General features: G+C 49.8%; 1 protein-coding gene across 4 annotated transcripts in view; it reads left to right on the top strand.

The window, feature by feature from the left end:
• Ccdc33 (coiled-coil domain containing 33) overlaps positions 1-22306 on the top strand; it is a 102634-nt gene that overhangs the window by 39985 nt on the left and 40343 nt on the right. For all 4 annotated transcript variants that reach the window (XM_047541015.1, XM_047541013.1, XM_047541014.1 and 1 more), the window contains exons 5-11: positions 1950-2056; positions 3953-4069; positions 7631-7722; positions 9180-9300; positions 15043-15172; positions 15825-15955; positions 16859-16930. In XM_047541015.1, coding sequence (XP_047396971.1) covers positions 1950-2056; positions 3953-4069; positions 7631-7722; positions 9180-9300; positions 15043-15172; positions 15825-15955; positions 16859-16930 — 770 coding nt within the window. The remainder of the gene's footprint in view (positions 1-1949; positions 2057-3952; positions 4070-7630; positions 7723-9179; positions 9301-15042; positions 15173-15824; positions 15956-16858; positions 16931-22306) is intronic.

Genomic DNA, 22306 nt, shown 5'->3' with positions numbered 1-22306 from the left:
GGAAGGGCGCAATGCCCAGAAAGGAAGCTGATGAAGCGTGCTTGTAGCATGCGGACAGGAGAAGGGAGGAATGGCTGTCCACTCCCCCAAGTTATAGCTCATCTGCCAGCTGCCTAACTGGAGCTCCAGAGATGATTGCATGGGAAAGGCAGGGTACTTGTCTCCTGCTTGATCTTAGCAAGTCCCAACCAGATCCAGGAACTCATGGTCCCAAGGGAGTGGGCAGAAGGAGCCGCCACCTACACAGCTACTGTGGCCTTGATCCAGAGCACTGGAATCCCCCAGCTGAGTTCTGCCCAGGGCTGGATGAGTGTGTGGAGAGCTGCAGTTGGTTAACAAGCAGGAAAATAGTCATAAGGAACATTTGCACAGAATTGTGTAACTTAAAACACATTCTTCTCCCTCAGCAATCCCAAGGAAGGGACAAGACTTCTTTTTTCATTTCTTCCTTCCCTCCCTTCCTCCCTCCCTCCCTCCCTCCCTCCCTCCCTTCCTTCTTTCCTTCCTTCCTTCCTTCCTTCCTCTCTCTCTTTCAAGTATGAGCATTTTTCAGAGCAGGTCCACAAAGCTCAGAGAGGTTAAGTGACTCACTAAGGGTCACAGAACAAGTCAGTGTCTTAGTAATGGAACCCAGGTCATCTGGCTTTAAATCCCTCACTTCAGTCAATCTCAAAGCCCCTTTCCTTTGAGCATGAATCCCACCAGCTCTTAGCTGGTGTCTTTCCCTCGCTGTGTGTTCAGGGTAGCTGTGGGGAAGAATGAAAAAGGAAGAACAGTTGGTAAAGCCCTCAATTTCCTTCTGATACAAATGACACAATCCCAATCCAAGCAACCCAGCTGTTGAGTTTGGGGTTAGCACTGGGCTTCGTGTTGGCTGTTTCAAGGACCAGCAGCTGTCCTTGGTGCTGAAACTTCCCCTTCCCATGAAGAGAGGTTCCCAAGGGTCTCCCTTGGGCACATTACTCCACCCTTCCTTCCTTTCCCATTTTTCTATAGATCTCTCCTTTATCTCCTCCCTCTTCCACCTCTCTCATTTCTCCTCTCTTCTTCTCTTCCTTTGTTCCTTTCCCTTCTTTTCTCTCCTCAAATCAGACTTTCAAGAATGACCAGATGCCTCAAGGGTCACCAAATCCAGCCTCCCCCATCATCCATTTTCTAGTTGTGTGATAGTGGCCCAGTTATATAACCCATCTGTACTTCATTGTTCACATTTTCACAGCAGAGATGGCAAAACCATGGTGGGAACTTGTTGGAATAATGGTCAAGGAGTGCTCATTCAATGTCTGGTATACACAAGTACTCAATAAGCAGAACCACTGTAATTCCCAGGACACTGGTGTTTTCCTTAAAGTTCATCCTGAAGTTCATGCCATTTAGTGATAAAAATGTGGTCTTATTTGGAAGGTGTTTACTAAGTGGAGCCCTATTCTTAGTGTTGAGACTAGTTTTTAATTACTTGGAGTAGACTTTTATTCATAGTTGCATCAAAGGATTTCTTCAACAGACCACTTTCCTTTATTGAGTTTCCTCACCTGAATGGAAGTTGACCCCTCTCCATCCTGCAGGAGCTGGTTGGGAGTGTTTATGTCCAATGGAAAGGGCCTTCCTACTTGCCTGTGTATCTCTGTGTGCACTTGTGTGTCTGTTGCTGTGGGGGTGCAGTTTAGTTTTGTGTGTCCATCCCTGGGCTGGGAATTTATTGGCCACAGGAGAAATCACATTTTAGAGTCCTAACTGCACCTGACATGGGAATTGGCCCTGTTCAGGGGCTCAGACAGTGCTTGTGGAGTTATGAGCACATGTGTTCCACACATGTGGATGGTTCCTCTGTGTGGCATGTGCTCCTGCTCTTGGCAATGTCTCTCACCCCTCACTTTCTCACCTTACTGGGAGGTAAGATGGCCTGTTAAACCCTGTTTTGACCCTGTGTTCAATTTTTTTCTTTCCAGATGTGATCCTCAAGGTGGTGGACAACAAAAATAAAGAGGAGCTGTTGTCCTACAAAATCCCCATTAAGTACTTGCGTGTCTTCCACCCCTACCACTTTAAGCTAAATGTAAGTCACAGCCCTGGCCTCTGGGCCTGACCTCTGACCAGAAAGGGGGAGAGCTGGTGGGAAGGACTTTGATGCCCTCGAATAATCTGAGAGCAACCTTAGACATCCCATGCTCACTGCACAGTATGACTAGCCTAGAACCATATGGCACTCAGAAATATCACTCCTGGCAGATAGATAGAAATAATGCCCATAAGAATTTGAAATTTTCATAGGGCATGATGGTATACCCCTGTAATCCCAGCTACTCATGAGGCTGAGGCAAGAGAATTACAAGTTCAAAACCAGCCTGGGCAACTTGACAAGAGCCTGTCTCAAAATCAAAAAGGGCTGGGAATATATCTTAGTGGTAGAGCTACTACTAGTTTCAATCCTAGAAGGGTGTGTGTGGGAGGGGATTCATCTCCATAAAACAACCCAGTTTGCATAAAACAACTACCACATTAAGTGAATACACGAATGGAAGATTTCACATATAACAAAAGAGGGAATGGATCTAAAAATCAAGGAAATACAGTGTTTACAGAGTACCTACCATGTTCCAGGTCCTGTGCTAGATGCTTCCCACACCATCTAGTCCTCAAGGTGAATTACATTTTGCCTACATGAGACTGGGGCTCAGGAAGAGAACCCTCTCACCCTGGATTACAGAGCAAGCAAGCAAGTGGCAGAGTTGAGGGTGAGCCCAGGCCATGCAACCTCTTAAGCCAGTTCCTTCTGTGCTGTCTCCACATGTTGTGTTGGCAGGAGGAAGGCCCAGGAGAGGTTGGGGCATGTGGCAGATAAAGCATTCCCTGGAATGCATCCCTCTAGGTTACCACTGAGCACCAGCCTGGACCTCCCAGGTTAGTTCCCCTGCTCTCACCCATTGTTAATTGGGGGAGGGGAGAATTTACTCCTTCATTGCTCAAGTATTTATGGCACCTACTATGTGCAAGACATTGGGCCACCAATGAGCAGAAGCATCAGGCCTCTATCATGAGATAGAGTAAAGAAAAATGTGAGACCAAATTGTCGGGGTTCCTGTCCCAAGTCCAATATTTATTAGCTGAACACCTATAGGAAGCCAGTTAACCCCAGGCCCCATTTTTTGTCAGCATACCTCCTGCCACAGTCATCTGGAGGGTCCAGTGCAATGAAGGGTAAAGTCCCAGGTACGTTGGAGACACTCAGTTTGGGTAGTCTCCCTCCTCTGTCCTATTCATTTATTTATTTTTGTACTGGGGATTGAACCCAGGGGTACTTAACCACTGAGCAATATCTCCAGTCATTTGTTATATTTTATTTAGAGACAGGTTCTCCCTGAGTTGCTTAGGGCTTGGCTAAGTTGCTGAGATGGACCTTGAACTCATGATCCTCCTACCTCAGTCTCCTGAGCTGCTGGGATTATAGACCATGTGCCACCGCTCCAGGCTCCTCTCTCCTTCCAGGACCTTTCAAGAAACTCTTCATCATAGCCCCAGGGGTCTTTATCTTCAGAAGGCCCCAACAGAACCCAACCCCAGGCCTTCAGGATGAGGCACAGGGTCATCAGGAAAGCAAAGATCCAGAGAGATGAATGGCTCCCCTTGGAGACCCAGCAGCTCTAGTTTGGGGAGAATTACCCGGTCCCTGGCCCTCCATCCACTTACAGCCCAGGCCTTGTTATCATATCTTTACCAAGAGAGCAGGCAGCAGAGTCTTTGTGAGGGTGATGAAATATCCAAATGGAGAGCAAAGATTTATTATATTGATTTCCTTGGAAGGGCTCACAGGGACCATGAGCTTTAATTATCAGCTTGGAGCCCCAGTGGAGCAATGCCAAGTGATCATCTGCAGAGGGCTGGATTTATGACCAGCCTCTGCCCCTTAGATAGTCTCCTCCTTGTGTGTCTTCTTCCTCTACCCTGTCTTTAGTCCACTCAGCCTGAGAAATCCAGCCAGGACACTGCAGAGCCCCAAATGTATGCCACTATCGTTCGGAAGAGCAGCTTTATCCCCCACTACGTCGGCTATGACCACACAGCTCTGGAGGTACCCAACTGTAGCCCTCTAGGGTGGTGGATGGGGTGGGAAGGGGCCCTGAGTCTTGCCCTTGACCATCTCTGACTGGACTGAGAGAATGGAGTACAAGGGTCCAGGGAAGAAATCAAGAAGGGAGAAAGCAACTGGGTCTTTCTAAAATAGCCAGAGTAGTTTATGAAGTCAAACCTTGATCTGGGATGAAGGTGCCCTAGTCAGTCTTCCCCCACTGCCCTTGGAAGTGAGAGAAAGAGGGCTGAGTGGGAGCTTCGCTCCTCATAGTCCCCTGCCTGGCCATGCTGCAGAAAGGACAGGAGTCTCCCACAGCCATTCTTCCCCAAATGTCATGGAAGTTGGGGTGAAGCTCTGTGTGCCCCATCTTGGCCCATAGCCTCTGACTGTTTTCAGTCTAAACCTTCCCTGCTGAGGTAGCAGCTCTTGACCTAGGACCTAAGTGCCCCAAACGAAAACTTAGGGTCTCTCTGACTCTTGCTGGGGTTTGGCTAGTCTGTCAATTAGGTATCCAGGAGCTCATTTGCTCATTAATTCAGTCAACAACTATTTACACAGTCTCCTCCATTAGCCAGGCCAGGACTGGGTCCAGCTTGGCCTGGCCTCTGCCCCTTGACCTATCACCCTGCACCCCTTGGCCCTTCTACAGCTTCAGGAGGAACAGTTGATGCTCAAGAAAGACATAGTCCAGGGATCTGGCTCCTCTACCCTTCCCCACAGCCTTCAAACTGCCCGTTGAGTAGCTGGTTCAGATCCACTGTGGTCTGGGTACCATTTACAGGACCCAAACTGTGGTCTTCCCATACCCCAGCATGGCTGGTTGGATCTCCCCAGCCCCCTATAGCACTGTAAACCTGGCAGGGCAAGAACTATTCTTGAACCCTATTTCTATGTCACAGCTGGGGACACGGAGACCCAAGGGTGTATGGAGTCTGGTGTAGGAACCCAGCGCTCCTGACCCACAGCTCTGCTTCCCCACAGCCAACAGGCATCCCATCTCTCCCCTTTATTCTATCCTGCCCTTTCCTGAGGACAGCCAGCTGCTCACTCATACACAGAATAAGGAAGAGTGGCAGTATATGGCCTTGCAGTCCCCAGGTTGCACAGCACAGAGAGGGAACCCCATCCAGAAGATACCAGCAGAAACTTGGACCTGCAGGGTGCACTGTGGGACTGCCCCACCCCAGCCCCAGTCCTCTGACTTGTGGACCTCTCTGGCCCTCAGCACTCCTGCTTTAGCACAGAACTTTCCCTGTCTGTATGACAGAAATGGCTGCATGAGCAGATGTCTGCTTCTAATGGCAGACTGGAGAGCACAGCAGGAAAAGAAATGGCTTCTGTTACTCACCAGGCTGTCACAGACAGGTGCACTTGGGCAGCTGTCTCATTCACACATGACCAGAGTCAGTGCAGAACAGGTGGAAATTACCCCCTGCCCTTAGACCACCCCCTTCAGCCCTTACACCTGTTGGAGTCCTGTAAGCAATGGGGCCTTACAGCTCTCCCGTGAAATGACACCTTCAGAGATTCACTGGGAGACTTGATGAGAGCTGAAAGGCCCTCAGGACTATTTTGAGCCCTTATCAGCTGATACATGTGTGGAGTTAGCTGGTAACCAGGTGAGATGGGTCCTGGCAGAGGGACCTTAGGAGAGGCTGCTGAGGGAGAGGATCCAGAACAATCCTCTCTCCGGCCATTGAAGGTCAGAGTAAGAAGGATCATGGACATTATGGTCCAACTCCTCAGTGTACAAGTTGGGAAACTGAGCACAAAGTGGAACAGGGACTGGCAAGGTGATCCAGCTGGAATTGGCCTGGCGAAGTCCTCTTCCCATCCCAAGGTTTGCCTGAGGTGTGGTGCCTCAGCTGTGCCCAGAGCCCCTTCCCCTTCCTGTTCTTCTTCCTTAGGATTCTACCATCTCTAAGACCAACTAAGACCCAGACCCTCCCTTGCAATACCTATCTCTTCCCCCACTCCCAGGTGTCTGTATTTCTCTTTCATACTCAGACAGAGGCAACGTCTCCCTTCTCTGTCCTCCCTCAACAATGTGATACTAATTTGTACTACAAACATATATTGAGCTCCTGCTCTGTGCCAGGCACTGTGCTAAAAGTTGGGAATGCATCAGTGACTGAGCCAGGGATGGTTCTTGCCCATATGGAGCTTGGGCATCAGTCAAACAGACAGAAAATAAACACAACATAAAAGAATAAGCACAAGCTAATGAGTGCTGTGGAAGAGGAATGCAGGGACCAAGGGAGGGAATGGTTGGGCTGCTTGAGCAAGAATGGCCAGAAGGCTGCTCAGAGGTGGCACCATATAAGTTAGAGGAGAAGGAGAAGCAGTAGCTGTGATGAGTTGCGGGGGTGGGGGCCCAGGCAGAGGAATCAGTACATGCAAAAACCCTGAGGCAGAAACAGGAAGAACATGTTGAAGAGTGAGGAAAAGAGTCTGGAACAAAAAGGGGACTGGGAGTTGGCAGAGTGGCAGAAGGGCCAACGGACCAACACATGCAGGCCTTGGCAACATGGTAGGAACTATGGAATGAAGACTGGGGGTTGAGCTCAGTGATAGAGCGCTTGCCTAGCAAGCATGAGGCTCTGGGTTTGGTCCCCAGCATGCAAAAAACAGTCTACGGAATGCGTTCTAAGGAGGCCACTGCAGGGTCTGAAGCAAGGGAGTGACGTGAAGACCCCATACATTTCTCAGAAGACTGTTTTTACCACAGTATGTCAACTTGCCTGGGAAAGGGAAGATTGGGCATGGGAATAGAAGAGGAGTGTCCCCTAGGGACACTGTCCATTTCTTCTCTGCTGCCTTCCACCAAGAGCATGGAAAGTAGCACCAAGGGATGACAGAGGACAGAGATCATCATGGGCAGGCAGTGGTGGGTGGGTGACATCTGGGATCTGATGAAGAGAGTAGTCCAGAAATGCTGATGTTCCCTTCCAAATCAACCCTAGCTAGGGAAACCTTGTGCTGAGCTGCCACCAGGGGAATCCAAGGAGGTCTGGCTGTAACCTCTGACCTTGGGAAGTTCAGTGTAGTTGGAGAAACCAGACCTAGGGTTGGTACTTTCCATTTAAAAGGTGTTCTCTCACAGAAAATCTAGTCAGAGATTCTGTGTAGCCCATAACAAGCCTGGATAAGGTTTTTTGTCCCCTTTGATTGACAGAAACTAAGAGGAGCCAGAACACCTAAATTAACCCTAATTCTGTCCCAGGAGCCACAGGGGAGTCAAGGGTAGAACCCAAGTCCCCTGACTCCTCCCAGACCCTGACCCTTGTGTCACATCTTGTCCCCAAAGACCCCTGCTGTAAGACATTTCACTAAGTCCCAGCAGTGCCCTAAGGAAACTGGGGGCACTTACCTTTCATCAGAGAAGGCTGCTTCCTGAAGCAGGGCGGCCCTGAGCAGAGCAAGAACCAAGTAAGGCAGGGAGCAGGGAAGAACAGGTGAAAGGGGCAGACCATGGCTGGGGAAGGAAGAGCAGGCAGGCTGGCAGTATCTGTGGGAGGGCTGAAGGCCACGTGGGCTTCACCTGCCTCCTCTCTCCTCCAGGTCTTCCTCCGGGGAGTCAACGAGCCAATGGTCAACAACCCCAACCCCATGGTAGTGGTTGCCCGTGTGGTTCCCAACTATAAGGAGTTTAAGTAAGCAAAGCCCAGGGGTGGCATGGGTAAGGAGCTGGGAGCAGTGGACAGAGGTTGGGGAAAGGCTGTCACTGACACCACAGTCTGATTCCAGGAGCTCCAGAATCCTCCCCTCTCCCAAGAGCTCCCCAAACCCCCTCCCATACCCAGATCTGAGGTCCCAGAGAGCTTCCTGCAGCAGAGGTCTTTCTTTCCCCTAGAGACTTCAGACCTCTGGGAAAGAGGCAGCTGGGACAAGCTGGGGATGGGGATGAGGCTGCATGGAGCCTGAGGAGCTGGAGGGAGCCAGTGTATGAGGATGAGAAGGGACCTTTACCCTTCCCAGCCTGCCTCCCCAGCTCACACCCTCCATCCCCACAGTTCCCTTTCCCACTCTAGTTCTAGGACACAGGCTCTGCCTCCGAAAGAGGCAACCTAAGACCATCTTGGAAATCTGTGACATTAGCCCTACCTGGGAATTCTCTTAGTCTCCTGGAAGTCTCCCTGGTCCCCCGTCCCAACTTGTCCCCACCTTCCCAAGACCTCCTTTAGAGTTTGCTGGATTCACAGTCCTCAGGAGGGGATTCAGGCTAGTTTGACAACTGCTGGCCAAGTGAACACCATGGTTCCCCAGTGAATATGTACTCTCTGTGACAGCATCTCTCCTGGGAGTTAGATCTCTGCCCCTTGTCACTTCCATTGGTTCTGAAGATCCAAGAGAACCCCCTAACTCATGTGCACCCCCTGTGGAGTGTTTATGACCTATGAGCCCCGCTTCTTGCTTGTTGGAGGAATGAAGATGACTGATGCACTAATGTCCCGATGCCCAACAAACTCAGAGTCAGTCTCTCTCTCTCTCTCTCTCTCTCTCTCTCTCTCTCACACACACACACACACACACACACACACACACACACACACACACCTCTCCATACCCCTCAAGCCTAAACCAGGGTTCCCATGGTGGGGTGGTAGGGGTTATTCTGACAAGATCCAAGATCTTCCGAAGAAGAGGTGGTTTTTGTTTCTGATACTGGGGATTGAATCCAGGAGTACTTTTTTACTAAAGGGTCTTGTAAGCTGCTGGAGGTCTCACTAGCCTCATACTTCCAATCCTTCTGCCTCCGCCTCCAAGTCATTGGGATTACAGGTGTGCTCCACTGTGCCTGGTTCACAAGATCCATTTTAAAGATGGGAAAGCTGACCTTTCCAGATGTGGCCAAAGCTTCAGCAAGTAGTCAGTAAAGGAACCTGGGAGCTGCAGCCCATCTCTTAACAAAAATGAGCATTTCTAAAGTTTAGGCTAGCTGTTGGAAGGACCAGGGTCCTCCAGTCATGTCACAAGATTCCAGCCTGAATGAGGCAGGCCACTGCACTCTACACCTCTCTCACATCAATCCAGAGTCCAACAAGGAGTTCCAGCTGCCAGGCTGAGGATAGGGCCAAGAGTGCTAACCCCTGTCTCCTTGCCTCCCCAGGGACAGTCAGGCCAGACAGAGCGCGACCTCCACAGGGCTGCACATCATTCCACTCTCCTTTCCTATCCAATCAGTGATGAACTTTGATGTTCCTCCGGTCAGCAAGAATGGGTACCCTCAGGTATGGTTCCTTCCCTCATTTCATCCTCTCACTGGTTCTTACTTCTGGTAACTCACCCACATGTTCACTGCTTCACTCAGTCAGCCATCAGTTGACTGATGAAAGAGAGTTTGCTCTACACCACTACAGACCCAGGGCAGGTCTTGTCTGTCAGGGAACTCTTGGTCTGGTGAAGATAGGAGTCACACATGTGGAAACATTAAACATCAACCCAGAGCATCTATCATCTAATATCACCAGGAAGGACAATCAGAACTGCGAAAATCAAAGCAGACACAAGGACAAATATTGTATGATTTCACTTATATGGGATTCCTAGAATCAGCACATTCACAGAGAATGAAAGTAGAATAGTGGTTACCTGGGGCTAGGGAGGAGGAAGAAGGGGGAGTTCAAGTTTCTGTTTGGGGTGATGACAAAGTTCTAAGAATAGATAGTGGTGCTGGTTGCACAACAATCTGAATGTATGTAACACCACTGAATTGCTTAAAATGGTAAATTTTATGTTAGGGATATTTTACTACAATAAAAAAGTTTTAATTGATCAGAGGAGAAGGTTGTGAAGCCTAGGGGCATTCCGGAAAGCAATCTTGACTTTTTGATATGGGGAGGGTTGGTACAGGGTGGTTGAGAACAGCAAGAACACAGTTTGAGGTACAGATACCCGGGATATGTACATGCTGGGGGTGGACAGGAGGGCTGTGTGTCACATCACACTAAGTTGAGGATGTTGGCGTATATTGATAATGGTTGGGTCCTGGGTAATGGCCCTGTTGGTCTTTTCCCGGTATGCACGTCAGTGGGAGCTTATCCTACACAATGGTTCCAACCTGTCTAGGAGAACAAAGGGGTTCTTGGAAGTCCCTCCTCTTTTCTATCCACCAGCACTTATATCTGGCACGGCAAAAGTAGAACAAGACACCCCTTTGGAGTCCCAGCCTTCATTTAAAGGCAAAGACATTTGAAGAAGGCTCAGACACAGGCAAGAGTGATGGTGGCAGGGAGGAGTGGGATAAAGGGGGGACCCTGGGGACAGAAGCTTCAAACCCAAACCAATCCTCGGCCTGATTTCCCCGGAGTCACCTCACACATGGCCCTGCATTTGCCCAGAAAATTATGAACCAATCAGCAGGCTGTCCCAAGAGGCGGGAGGCACTGCCTGCTTTAATGAGTGAGCCCCCTCCCATCCCTGGGCCCTCTCCCTGCCTAACTAGCCTGAGTGGGGGAGGTGCCCCTCACTATAGAGACTTTCCCAAGGCCTTTTCTATGTGTAAGACTTGAGGTCAGGGATCTAGGACACTTGCTGAAGGTCACCCAGCACCATGGCAGCTGGGTCAGGTTGAGAACTCACTGGTAGCCTGCACAGAAGTGCCCAGGTACTGGCAGTGAGCAAACAGGAGCAAGCTGCTACAAGGGGGTGGGGTGGAGTGGTTAGCCACCTACTGGGAGGGGCACCATCAACAGCCCTGGACTCCAGGTTGACAACATCTCCGGCCCTGTCCCCTCTGAACTTCAATCTCATCTCTACAGTTGATTGGGTAGGGATTTGACTAGGTGACTTCTAGAGCCTGTCTTCTCTGATATCTCGGGGTACAGTGGTTTCTCACCAGCTGCCACCTTACCGAAGTAATATGGGCAGGGGTTGGAGGGTCCAGCAGTCTTGGGTTTGATCCCAGCTCTGTGACTTAATAGCTATGTAACCATTGTCAAAATGCTCAGTTCCTCCAGACCTACTCATTCCTATTTTATCGGGCTATTAGGAGAACTTAAAGGATAATCAGGGTGAAACAACCAAGCACAGGGCCAAGTTAAATGGATTCGGTTCCCTTCAGAGCTATACCTTCCTTAGTGCCAAATGCTCCCTCTGAGGCCAGCCTCCCAATTGTCCTTGTTACATTTGACTTCCAGTAACAGAAAATTTAACTCAGATGGACCTAAACATTTAGGATGTTTATTGCCACATGTGGCAAGAAGTCTTGACATAGAATGCTGCCAGAACTGGCTGTTCTCAAAAGACATGGAATCTTTTTAGTACCCCAAAATGCTCCTGGGGCAAGATGTTTGAGGCACCCCATTCAGATAAGAACAAAGATCAGATAAAGAGGGTAATTTCTTAAGTGTGGTTTTTATGAGAAACCTTTCTTTGTGCAATACTCAAGGCCAGAGGCTCAGCACCCTTCCTGAAGGTCACCCCCCATCATGGCAGCTGGGCAGGTTGAGAATTTCACCAATCCTCAGCAGACTTCCCCTCTCCTCTCATTGGTCAGAATTGGGTAATATGCACTTCTCTGAGCCAATCAGTGAGGAGGGTGTGGCTCTACCTTGCTGGTAACCAATGTGCACAAGTGTGGATAAAGGAGACTTCTGGATTAGAGGGTGATGTGTTGCCTGCCAGGAGAAGGAGAATGGTGATGAGATGGGTGGACCTGTGTCTCCTTCACTGCTCTCAGAGCCTGGTGAGAACGGCAAAACCGGAACTTTGATGAGTTCAGGGATGGTGGGCGGTTAGGTGCTCTGAGATTCACCCACTGGATCCAGCAGGCAGCTCCTGTTGCCTGGCCTCCTGCAGGGCTAGTGCAGAGCTCTCAGGAGCTGAAACACAAGCAGGGTTGAAAGATCCATCTGAACCATACACCATCTCCTCCTGTCTTGGCCCAGGCTCTCAAGGGGCCCTGTCCCTCCCCACAGACTCCTCCCTAGTGCTGGTCTTCTCTCCTGCCTGGACCATTGCAGCAACCTCCCCCCAGGCCATTTCCATCTACCTTCTGAGAAGCAGGCTGGGCATCTTCTGCCTGGGACTGGGTCCTTCCCTTGCATCCCTCACCCCTATCACCAACAGAACAAAGACCTCCTTAGCCAGGTCCCTTAAGACAGTCCCTTGTCTCCTCCAGCCTCCTGGCTCATTGCTCCAATTCACTCAGGCATCTCTCAGTGCCACAGGAGGACTTGCTGTTCTCTACATTGTCACCTCCGGCCTCCACCTCTACTGTCCTCTCAGTCCAGGTGCTGCTCCTTTCCTGCCCTCATCCCGCAGGTCAGAAGGTGTGGCTTTCTCCTCAGACATCCACAACCCTCTACATGGATCCTAGGGGTGTGTGTGTATGTGTGTGTGTACACGCATACACATGTGTACATATGTGCTCACTTAGCCCTATCTTCTTGGAAGGTGGTGATCTCTGGATGGTGGTAGGTCTGGCTCTAGCTCCCCCATATTCCCTGCAGCACCCACATGTGTCTGTCATGGAGATGTCCCCCAGTCAACATTTACTGGGTTCAGTTGAACTTTCACTTAATAGCAAAATGTCCATTGTCTCCTTCAACTTCACGGTAAGCTTTCAAGGTATGGATCATAAGGCTTCTTCTCAGAGAGGTCCCAGAGAGGGTAAGGGGTTTATTGAAGGTCACACAGCAAGGTTGACGCAGACCCAGGCCCAGAGTCCAAAGGGCCTAGCTCCCTGGAGGCCCCACCCCAGCATCAGCTACCTGCTGTGACTCTCCCAGGTTGGCCCCCACTATGCCTGGGCAGAGCAGGCAGCAGTAGGTGAGTGGGCCCAGAAGAAATAGAAGGAGGGGACATGGGCCCATGGAATAAAGGCTCTGTCACCAGGGAAGGTAAGCCTGCCTCAGTGGCCCCAGGGGTTAATGGCTTTTCTAAAGATCACATCTGAGGGTTAATCACATGCCTTAATTCTATAGCCCACTCTGGCCTTTCCCATTAGCATCTGCAGGCAATGTCTACCCCCACTCTTCCCCCACCCAGCATATACATCAGCCTTCCCAGGGCCCTGACATCAGACTCTGCAGGTTATATTTAACCTTGAGTCACACACACACACACACACCAGAGAGAGAGAGAGAGAGAAAGAGAGAGAGTGTCAGTCAGAGAGACAGTGAGACTGACCCTCCCTCCCCAGTTCTAGTCTGAAGGGATCTTTCCTGGGGGACTTACCCTGGGATACCATTCAGGGAAGTGGCTGTCCCTCATTAGGCGGGCAGCCACTCACCACCTCTTGCTTTATAGACCCCATTTAGACACATTAATAGGTCCCAGAGCAGACAGCTAGCATCCATTAAATAACTCTCTTCCAGGGTGGGGGCAAGGAATGGGGCAGCAGGGAGATGAGCCACAGGTCCTCCCTGAGTGACCTAATGCCTAGCAGCTGGTCCAGGCCATCTGGATGCCTCTCTGGTACCCAGGAGAATGGGTGTCTCTGGAAGGGACATGGTTTGGGGATCAGTCCCGAAAGATCACTCTGAAGCTCCACAGAACCCAGAACCAGCTTCTCTGGCTTAGCCTGGTGGCCAAATGACCATCCCTAAACTTCCATCTTGAGTATCTTAGGGTTACTCCACTCCCATCACCCCAGTCACTACCCCCTGACCCTGCACTGGCCACGACCCATCTCCCTGGGGGCTGGGCAGGCACAACTGAGCCTTGAGCTGGGCTTGGGAATACCAGAGCCAGCTATCGGTGTGACAGGCATCAGGGCCCCACCTCCACAGAGTGGGACAGGACCCATAAAGATACTCCTCCTTCCTGCAGCAAAACAACTGGAGTTAGTGGAGCATGCGTGCTGACCGTTTTTAGCCATGACCAATTTCCACAGGGGAGCAGGAGGTGGGAGTGGCTGCCCCTGTTGCTGACAGCCCCTGATGGGGCAGAGGCAAGGCAGCCACTCAGAGAGCATGTGCTGGTGACCACAGCCCCTCCCTGCACTGAGACCCCACAGGGCTGCCTCCTATCTCGCCACCTTCCAGTCTCTGCAGATGCCAGGCCTCCCCCAGGGTCCTTCCCCATTCCAGTTCTCCACACATTCCATACTCAGTGCCACATCCACATTTCATTGCTTGTGCCCCTTCCCACCCAGATCTTTCTCCCTCCCTTTACCCTACCCAATCTCTAGTCCTTTGACCTTCAGGGCATTTTCTCTGGCCCCCGCAGAATGTCTCATGTAGCTCCTTATTTGGGCATTGGAGTCGATGCTATCTTGCTTCATTGTCTAAGTTGTCCCCATGTGTATGTTCCAGCTGCTGGCTTAGTGTGCCATCAAGTGCCCCAGCACCAGACGGCCCACATCACAGACACACCAAGGCTCTGCCACAGCCTTCTGGGAGGGGCTGGTGACAAAGAATAGGTATCATGTTTAATTTCACATTTAATGCTACCTCTAGCCACAATTATAAACATTAATGCAACACTTTGGGAAAACAGTTCACCAATCAAGCACCTTAAAAATATGCATGCCCTTTAACTCAGCAATTGTTTTAGGTATTTAAACCAAGGAAATAATTTGGGATACAGAGGTATGAGGCAAAGAGCTTTTAGTGCAGCATAACTACAAAAAAAAAGTGAGGAGAGGGAGAAAATAGGCTACTTGGGCATAACAGGATAAAGTCACGGGTAAAAAGAATTTCTTAATGACTCCGGATATGCCTAGGTTTTGATGGTAAATGAGAAAGGAAGAATACTGAATGGCAATTACTGGAATGTATGTACAAAATATGGCCAGAAAACAAAAACCAACACAGTTTTATGAACAGTTTTCTTTCGTGTAGGAATATAGGGGTTTTATGCTCCTTTTAATTTTATTGTATTTTCTAAAATGTATTCAATAAGTATGTGCTGCTTTTGAAATTGAGACAGTCATTTGTGGCATATATATATATAGACACACACACAACCGGATGTCTGAACTTGGGAGAAGCTATGGCCCCACACCTGCTCCCACCCTCTCTTTCCAGCTGTCCAAGCCTGGGGGACCTCCAGAGCTGCCCCTGTGGAATCAGTCCTTCCTCTTCCAAGGCCGAGATGGAGCCACCAACTTCTCCAAAAATGCAGCCTTGGTGCTAGAGTACTACTCTTCCTCTTCAGGTAAGTGTCTCTGGTCCCACAGCAGAGCAACCCTGCACCAGGAGATCTGTATTTGTATGAAGGGGTGTTGGAGCCAACCTGTCTCTGCCTCCTGCAAAGATGGGTTAAGGGTTCCCAGGTGCCAAGACAGACTCCCAGTACAGGCAGACAAGTAGAGGAGGGCCTGGCTGGATTCCCTGTCCAGGTGGTAGCTGTAGGGACAAGGCCAGGACACATAGGCCTAGTCCCATACTAGCCTCCTGGCTTTTACTGCACCCACCAGTGAGGAGGCAGGGGTGGAGTCCCAAGTTCATGGCTCTCAGAGCCCACAGGGAGGATGGGGGAGACAGGATTCAGAGACCAGTTGATCCATTGTCTTACTTCCACACTCTGGAATCAAAGCCCCCAAAGGACAGAGACACGGATGATCTATAGAAATACTCAAGGGCACAGACTCTGTTTAGAGTTGGCTTTGAATTCACAAAGACTTGAAGACAGAAGAGAAGGGGATGTATGTGTAGGTGAAAACCAAGAGGCAGGAGAGCAGGTGGGCGGGGGATGGGAGAACTAGATCTCCATATCAAAGGATGGGGTGCAGGTGGGCCCACAAGCTGGGATGAGAGAAGCTGGGTGGGGTCTTTGGTGGGAACCCCAGTTGGTCTTTCCCCGACAGTGAAAGGCAGCGAACCATGGACCTTCGGCAAGCCCCTAGGTGTCTCCGTGTTGCCGCTAAAGAGTCGTTTGTACCGCAAGATGACAGGGAAAGGCGTGAAAGGGCTACGTATAGAGCGGCTCCCCATCACTGTGAGTTCCCCTGCCCTAGAGGGCCCCCCACCTGGTCCCACCTCCCCTGCAGGTCTGCTCCACCTCAACACAGCTTCCAGGAGAATGTGGTGAAGCTGAACCCTGGGGGAATCTCCCCAACACCAAAGATCAGTCTGGTTTCTGGGGCTGAAGAACCAAGACAGAGAAACCACCTTTGGGGAAAAAGGACAGGGAGGCCCCCTGGGGACAGTGACAAGAGCTCAGGTTCCCAGCCAGATCTGGGTGTGAATCCTGTCTTGCCCCATCCTCTCCATGGAACCTAAGGCAAATCACTCTACCTCTCTGGACCTTGGAGTCCTCATCTCTAAGATAGGATCAACATGCCTGGGACACAATCTCTATATAACAGGAGAGACAAGAACTCAGGTTCTACAACCAGAATGTCTTTCTGGGTACAAATTCTGGTTCCACCACTTACCAGCTTACACAACTGTGGGAAAATTGCTGAAAGTCTCCATACCTCAGTTTCCTGCTCTATAACTTGGGCACATAGTAATAGTACTTTTCTCATAGCATTGCTGTGAGATTTTGTCAGGAAATACACAAAGCACTTAGAATATGTTCTCAAAATAGAAATAATATTATTATTGTCAACATTATCTATTTCTATGCCACCTTTTCCCCTAAAATACTTTTGGCCACGCTGACATAGATGATATCAACAAATAGGAACTTCTACTCTGCCAGGAGATGAACCTGGAGGGTACCATTCAGGTCTCTATGGAGTCAAGAGGGCACTATGGAGGTGGTGAGGGAGCAGAGGCAGAGGTCCTGACCTCAACCCCTACAAACACCTTCCTAGGAAATGCAGAACAGTGGGCAGAGCAGAGGCCTGAGGCTGCCCTGGCCAGAGTGGACTGACTGCTCCCTTTTCCTCCCCAGGACACCAACCTGAAAACCATAAGTGGTGAGGCCCCCACAGTGGATCTCTCCTTCCAACTGCTTTCCTCTGAGGTAAGGTTGTGTGCCAAGGGAACAACAGGGTTGGCAGATGTGTAACTCCTCCTTGAGTTCCAACGTCTTTCACAATTGCTGGCCTTGTTCAGGGCGAGGGGGCCAGAGACTTCTGGGAGAAGGGAACTGCCAATTGGGGTGCGAATGTCTGAGGGTGATTTGACGCACCAGAAAACCAGAGAAAAAGCTGAGGTTAGGAAAAGGAATGCTTAGTGCAGAGGGCCACCTAGACCTAGGAGCCAGTCTCTGATCCAGACCAAATCAAGCCTGTTTCACTGGGGTCAAGGTTCTACAAGGGTAAATTAGGATCAGTTTGTTTCTGCTGTATCACAAAATTAGCAGCTTAAAATAGCACCCACTTACTAGCTGACACTTCTGTAGGTAGGTAGTTCCACACAGTGTGGCTGAAATCAAGATGTTGAAAGGGTCATATTTCCTTCCAGAGGTTCTGGAGAAGAATCTGATTCCAAGCTCATTTGGGTTGCTGTAGAATCCTGCAGTGTTGGACTGACATCCCAGATTCCTTGCTGGCTGTCAGTTAGGGACTCTCAGCTCCTGAACATCACCTATATTCCTCCTCATAGTGGCCCCTCCATCTTGATGCCCGCAGCCATTTCCAAATGCCCCTGACACTTCAAAATTTTGACTGCCTCTCTGCTGGCAGCCAGAGAAAATCCTGTACTCTTAAGAGGGTCTGATGTGATAAGGTTAGGCCCTCTGGACATGTCCCTATTTTAGGGTCAGCTGGGTCGCATAACGCACCAGAATCACAAGCACCATAGCTGACCATACTGCAGGTTGGAAGGATTATGGCATGGAATCTTGGGGGTCTGTTGTGAGAATCCTGCCTACCACAGCAGGGTTGGTCCAAATGGAAAGGCACCAGAGGCCCAGCCCTGCTGATGGATGGCCTGCTGTTCCTCTAGCTAGCTATGCCCAGGCTCCCAGTCCTGCTTGGATCCTAGTCACTGGCTACAGTGCACCTGACAGGCACCTACTAGAATTTTCTCTTTCCTCTCTGTGGTTCTGAGATGGGGGTGGTTTGACCAGGAACCCAGGAAATGTTCAGGAGCTGATGTCTACGCTAACCCACTCCTACTAACTCCCCATGCTTAGAAAAGTAGTTGCCAGCTCTGAAGTAGTATTTAGCCCTGGGCAATGGGACCTTGCCATGAAGAATAAGGGGAGGTCCATGGTATAGGATATGAAGGGGTACCTCTAGGAAGGTACCAGCCCAAAAGGATCTCCCCACAAGTCTCTCCCTGCTGCGTGTGTTCAGCATTGTCCTCTCAAGAGTTCTCTATTACCTAGTGGGAGAGAGCTAGCTAGCTACACCCTGAGAGCACCCCTACTACCACCACCACCGAACCTAGTGCAAGAACAAGAAGCACCAAAGGGGGAGGTCACAGAAGAAGCAAAATCCAAGAAAGGGCATATGAAAATTGTCACAAATTTCTCAGATAGGAACCCAGCCCTCCAGGGCTTTTCCCAGGGTCTGGAATCTGCCAGTGGCCACCGCCAGCCCCTTCCTCATCTCCCTCTGCCTCCTGCTCCCTGCACTGGGCACATGCATCCTGGGACTAACAGGGGTGTTGGTGCCTCTGGTCAGGGGCCTGGTGGACCCGGGCAGGCAACAGGCAGGTGGGCAGGACACTTCCCCAATTGCCCAGGGGCTAGGCACAAAGGTCTCCAGTGATGAATTATTCACCAGAGCTGTGCTAAGTGCAGAATTAATCCCTTTCCTTCCAGCTGGCGGCCTCACTAAATTATCCCTCCAAGTCATGCGGGAAAACGCTGCCGAATTCATTTAGCTGCTGAGTGTTTTGATCTAGGCCTTGTGATTTTAGCTTCCCCTTCTCTCAGCCCCCTCCTCCTGGAAGTGGGTAAAAAAACCCTTTTAGTAATGGATTTCCAAGAGGAAAGGAAAAGAAAAGAGATCAAGATTGGGTGTGTACCAGGAAAATAGTACTAGCGGAAATTCCATTCCATCAGCCAAGAATTCATACACACAAATTCCACATATACACAGTCTCATACAGTCACATTTGAAAGTCTACACGGAGATAGTCACATATGCACAGATGTGCACACATGCATACACACACACACACACACATCTGCAAGGTTGCACACATTTAATGCATACGTACCTGCTCACACATGTGTGCAAACCAACAGACATCTTCACACCCATTGGCACCTACAGAAGCTAAATCACCTTTTAGATTAAGTATTTCTTGGTGAAGTTACCTGAAAACTGGCCAATAAGGACTCACTTTGACCCTTGAATGTTGAAGACCAATTTAGGGGACTGAGTATGAAGTGCTAGTGTGGGTGGGTGTCCCATAAGGTTCTTGTGGCCATGGCACCCATTCATTCATTCTTTTATGCTGTGCATATTTGATGAGGAAACCCTAAATGCCAAGAACTATGCAAGGCGAGAAGACTTTTGTCTGCCTTTATAGACTGAAGTGGGCAGAGAGAACAGTGGCCATGGAACCAATTGCCTCAAGCTCACCTTCAGTCGCCTTGTACATGGCTCTGCTCTTGTCTGAACCCTTTTGGCACATTCTCCTTAAGGAGAGGCAGGAGAGTGTTGAGGATTGATGAAGGGGCCAGGTGGCACTGCAGGTAAGTCTAGAGGGACCCCCTCCCTGCCTCCCCATCACCTTCACTACAAACCATCATTGTCTTCCATGCCACTGCAAACATCTATGCATCTGGGTTTTAGAGATATTACTTGAACGTAACCCTCCAAATCCCCCCATTTTATAAAACTTGCATCCTTAGAAAGCAGGGAATATGGAACCAACATTGAACAAGTAAATTCATAAGCAGGAATCAGCTAGTGATAAGTGACCTGATAAAACTCAAAGTGACATGATAGGGAGTCCTTGGAGAGGATTCTCTGAGTAAGATATCTAAGTAAGGTTATGAGCAAAGCTGCTATAACAAAGAGACCCTGTTCCTTCCAACCTATTGTTCAACTAAGGTGTTGCCTGCAACTTCATGGTGGAGGGCACCTGGTTTCCATTCTGTCTTGTATCTGTGGAAAGGCAAAAGTACAGCTAAGACCAGAATGGTCAGTTCTTCCACCATTCAAACCAAACACTGCCTAAAGCTCCAAAAGCCACCACCTGGAGATATTAGAGTCTTGTGGACACTTCAGCTACAGTGGGGCTTGTGATAGGGGGCCTCTTGGGACTCCTGGTTCATGTGGCTGACAGCTCTATCTTAGGGCAGCTCAGCTGTTTGCACAGGGTCAAATGGGCTACAGAGAGGAAGTGCTTCATGAGAAATGAATATGTGTGCTCTATTTGCACACGGCCCCAGCCTGAGGACACCATCTTTTTTCCTATGAGCCTCCACATCCAGGAGATCCAGGCACAGGTTATTCTGCTTCTGATTTTGGTGAGCACGACCTCCAACACCCATCATTTCCACATCACCCTTTCTCAGAGCTCTAAGAACAAAAGCATGGTGGGTTTCCAAATAGAGAGTGAAAAGGGTTCTCTCAACACCCCACCCTGGACAGGAATATCCTTAGCCACACCCATCATGGTGGTCATTCCACCCTCTCCCCATGCTCTGCCATGACAGGAAGCCCACTTCCTCCAGAAGCAACCCATCCTATGATTCAGTAACTGAAACTGCATGACAGAAATGTTCCCCTCACAGGGAGCCCACTATGCCTCCCAGCCCTCCCTCTGTCCCAGGCTCCTGGCTCTGCCCTCTGGGGCTGCAGTGCACCCAGCAAGCCTCCTGCACAGATCATATCATCAACCATCAAGTATGTTTGTGAACTGATAAGCTAACAGAGCCTACAGACTGTGAATGGCAAGAGTTGGTGATCTCTGGTTTGGGATTTTGTGCTTGACTGTGGTATATTGGTGGTGGGTTTGTTTTTACCCCTAGTGGGATTTCTCTATGAGAATTTTTTGCTTAGAGTGATCTGCCTTAAGCTAGAGTTGTATATGCAGGTAAGTACATGAATAAATACACACAGATACATAAAAACTAGACTATGTACACCTAAACGTATGCAGAAAACCTCTCTTTATCACATAGTTGGACTGTTAGCCTTAGAGGTTCTTTAGGCTCCAAGAATCCATGGCCGTTCCACATACACATGCACAAATCAACCTTTGGTTTCCTGCTTTCCCCCTCTGATCTCAGCCTCTTCTCTTTGAAGAGTATATGTGGTCCCCCAAGAGGCTGTACTTCTCCAGGCTAAGCAGCCTGGCTCTTTTTAATGAACTGGTTTCAAGATCCCACCGAATCCTGGGTGCCCTCCAGCTTGTGGCCAGCCTCTTTGAAGTACAGCAAACACTAGCCAGCTTCCCCGGGCACACAGTGGGTGCTCATCAGATCCATCCCTGCCTCTGCTTGGAAACACACCTCCCTGTGAGGTGGGGCAAGTACATGTGGTCATCTGGGTGTTCATCACATGTCCTGTCTTGGGGCTGGGATTTGGGACTCAACGTCTTGTCCAGGAAGAGGGTATCAGGTAGAGGCAAGGCTACACCCACCCCTAACCTACATACAGCCCAAAAGACACTAAAAAATTGAAAATCCTAGCTTCCTTGAATTTTGGCACAGGGGGGATGCATTTGAGGAGAGGAAGTAGTAGGCCTGCTACCCACTTGGAGGGAAGCAATGGCCACCACAGTCAGGTGTAAGCCCCATCTCCTTCTCTTCCTCATTGGGAAAGGGTAGGGCAGTCTGATGCCATGAAAAGGGCTATTCTGATGCCTTGGTCACAAAATCCTCTCTGGAGACCAGCCCAGAGTGGGGAACAAGTGGCTATTTAGCAAATGTAGGAAGAGAGGGCAGGGGACAGGCAGAATCATGCTGACTTTTGATTAATTGTCATGAGATTTTTTGAAAGCCACATATGATGACCTTAGGCTGGTCCTTAGAGAAATCCCAACATAAAACTGCCTCCACTTCTTCAACAAACACAAACATTGCTGCCTGAAGTCCAGTGTCCATAGCATGATATTCTTCTCCATTGGCTGTATCCTCTGTAAGTTTCTGTTTCCACCCCCAAGATTCTAGCTCTGGAAACACTATCATAAGACGATGATGGATACAGAGAAAGAGACCCTTCCCCTCTCACCATCTCCCAACACCCCTGTCTTCCATTCCTTACCCAAAGTCCCCTACTCTGTCTTTTCACTGTCTGGTTGCAAGGCAGAAAACAAAGTAAAGAGGCCTGCCACCCCATTTACATGTGCCCTTTCCTCACCAGCTAAGGACCCAAGTACAGTTTGGAGGAATGAGAAATAACAGCTTGTGCTTATCCAGGGCCAGCCTGGCCCTTGGGTCACGGATGCATGGTATGGAGGCAGGTCTCATCTCCCACCATCAAAGACT

The sequence above is a fragment of the Sciurus carolinensis genome, chromosome 2, assembly GCF_902686445.1.
Source record: "Sciurus carolinensis chromosome 2, mSciCar1.2, whole genome shotgun sequence".
Taxonomy (NCBI): Eukaryota; Metazoa; Chordata; class Mammalia; order Rodentia; family Sciuridae; genus Sciurus; species Sciurus carolinensis.
Note: the sequence above shows the minus strand (reverse complement) of the source record. Positions and strands in the feature narration are given on the sequence as shown.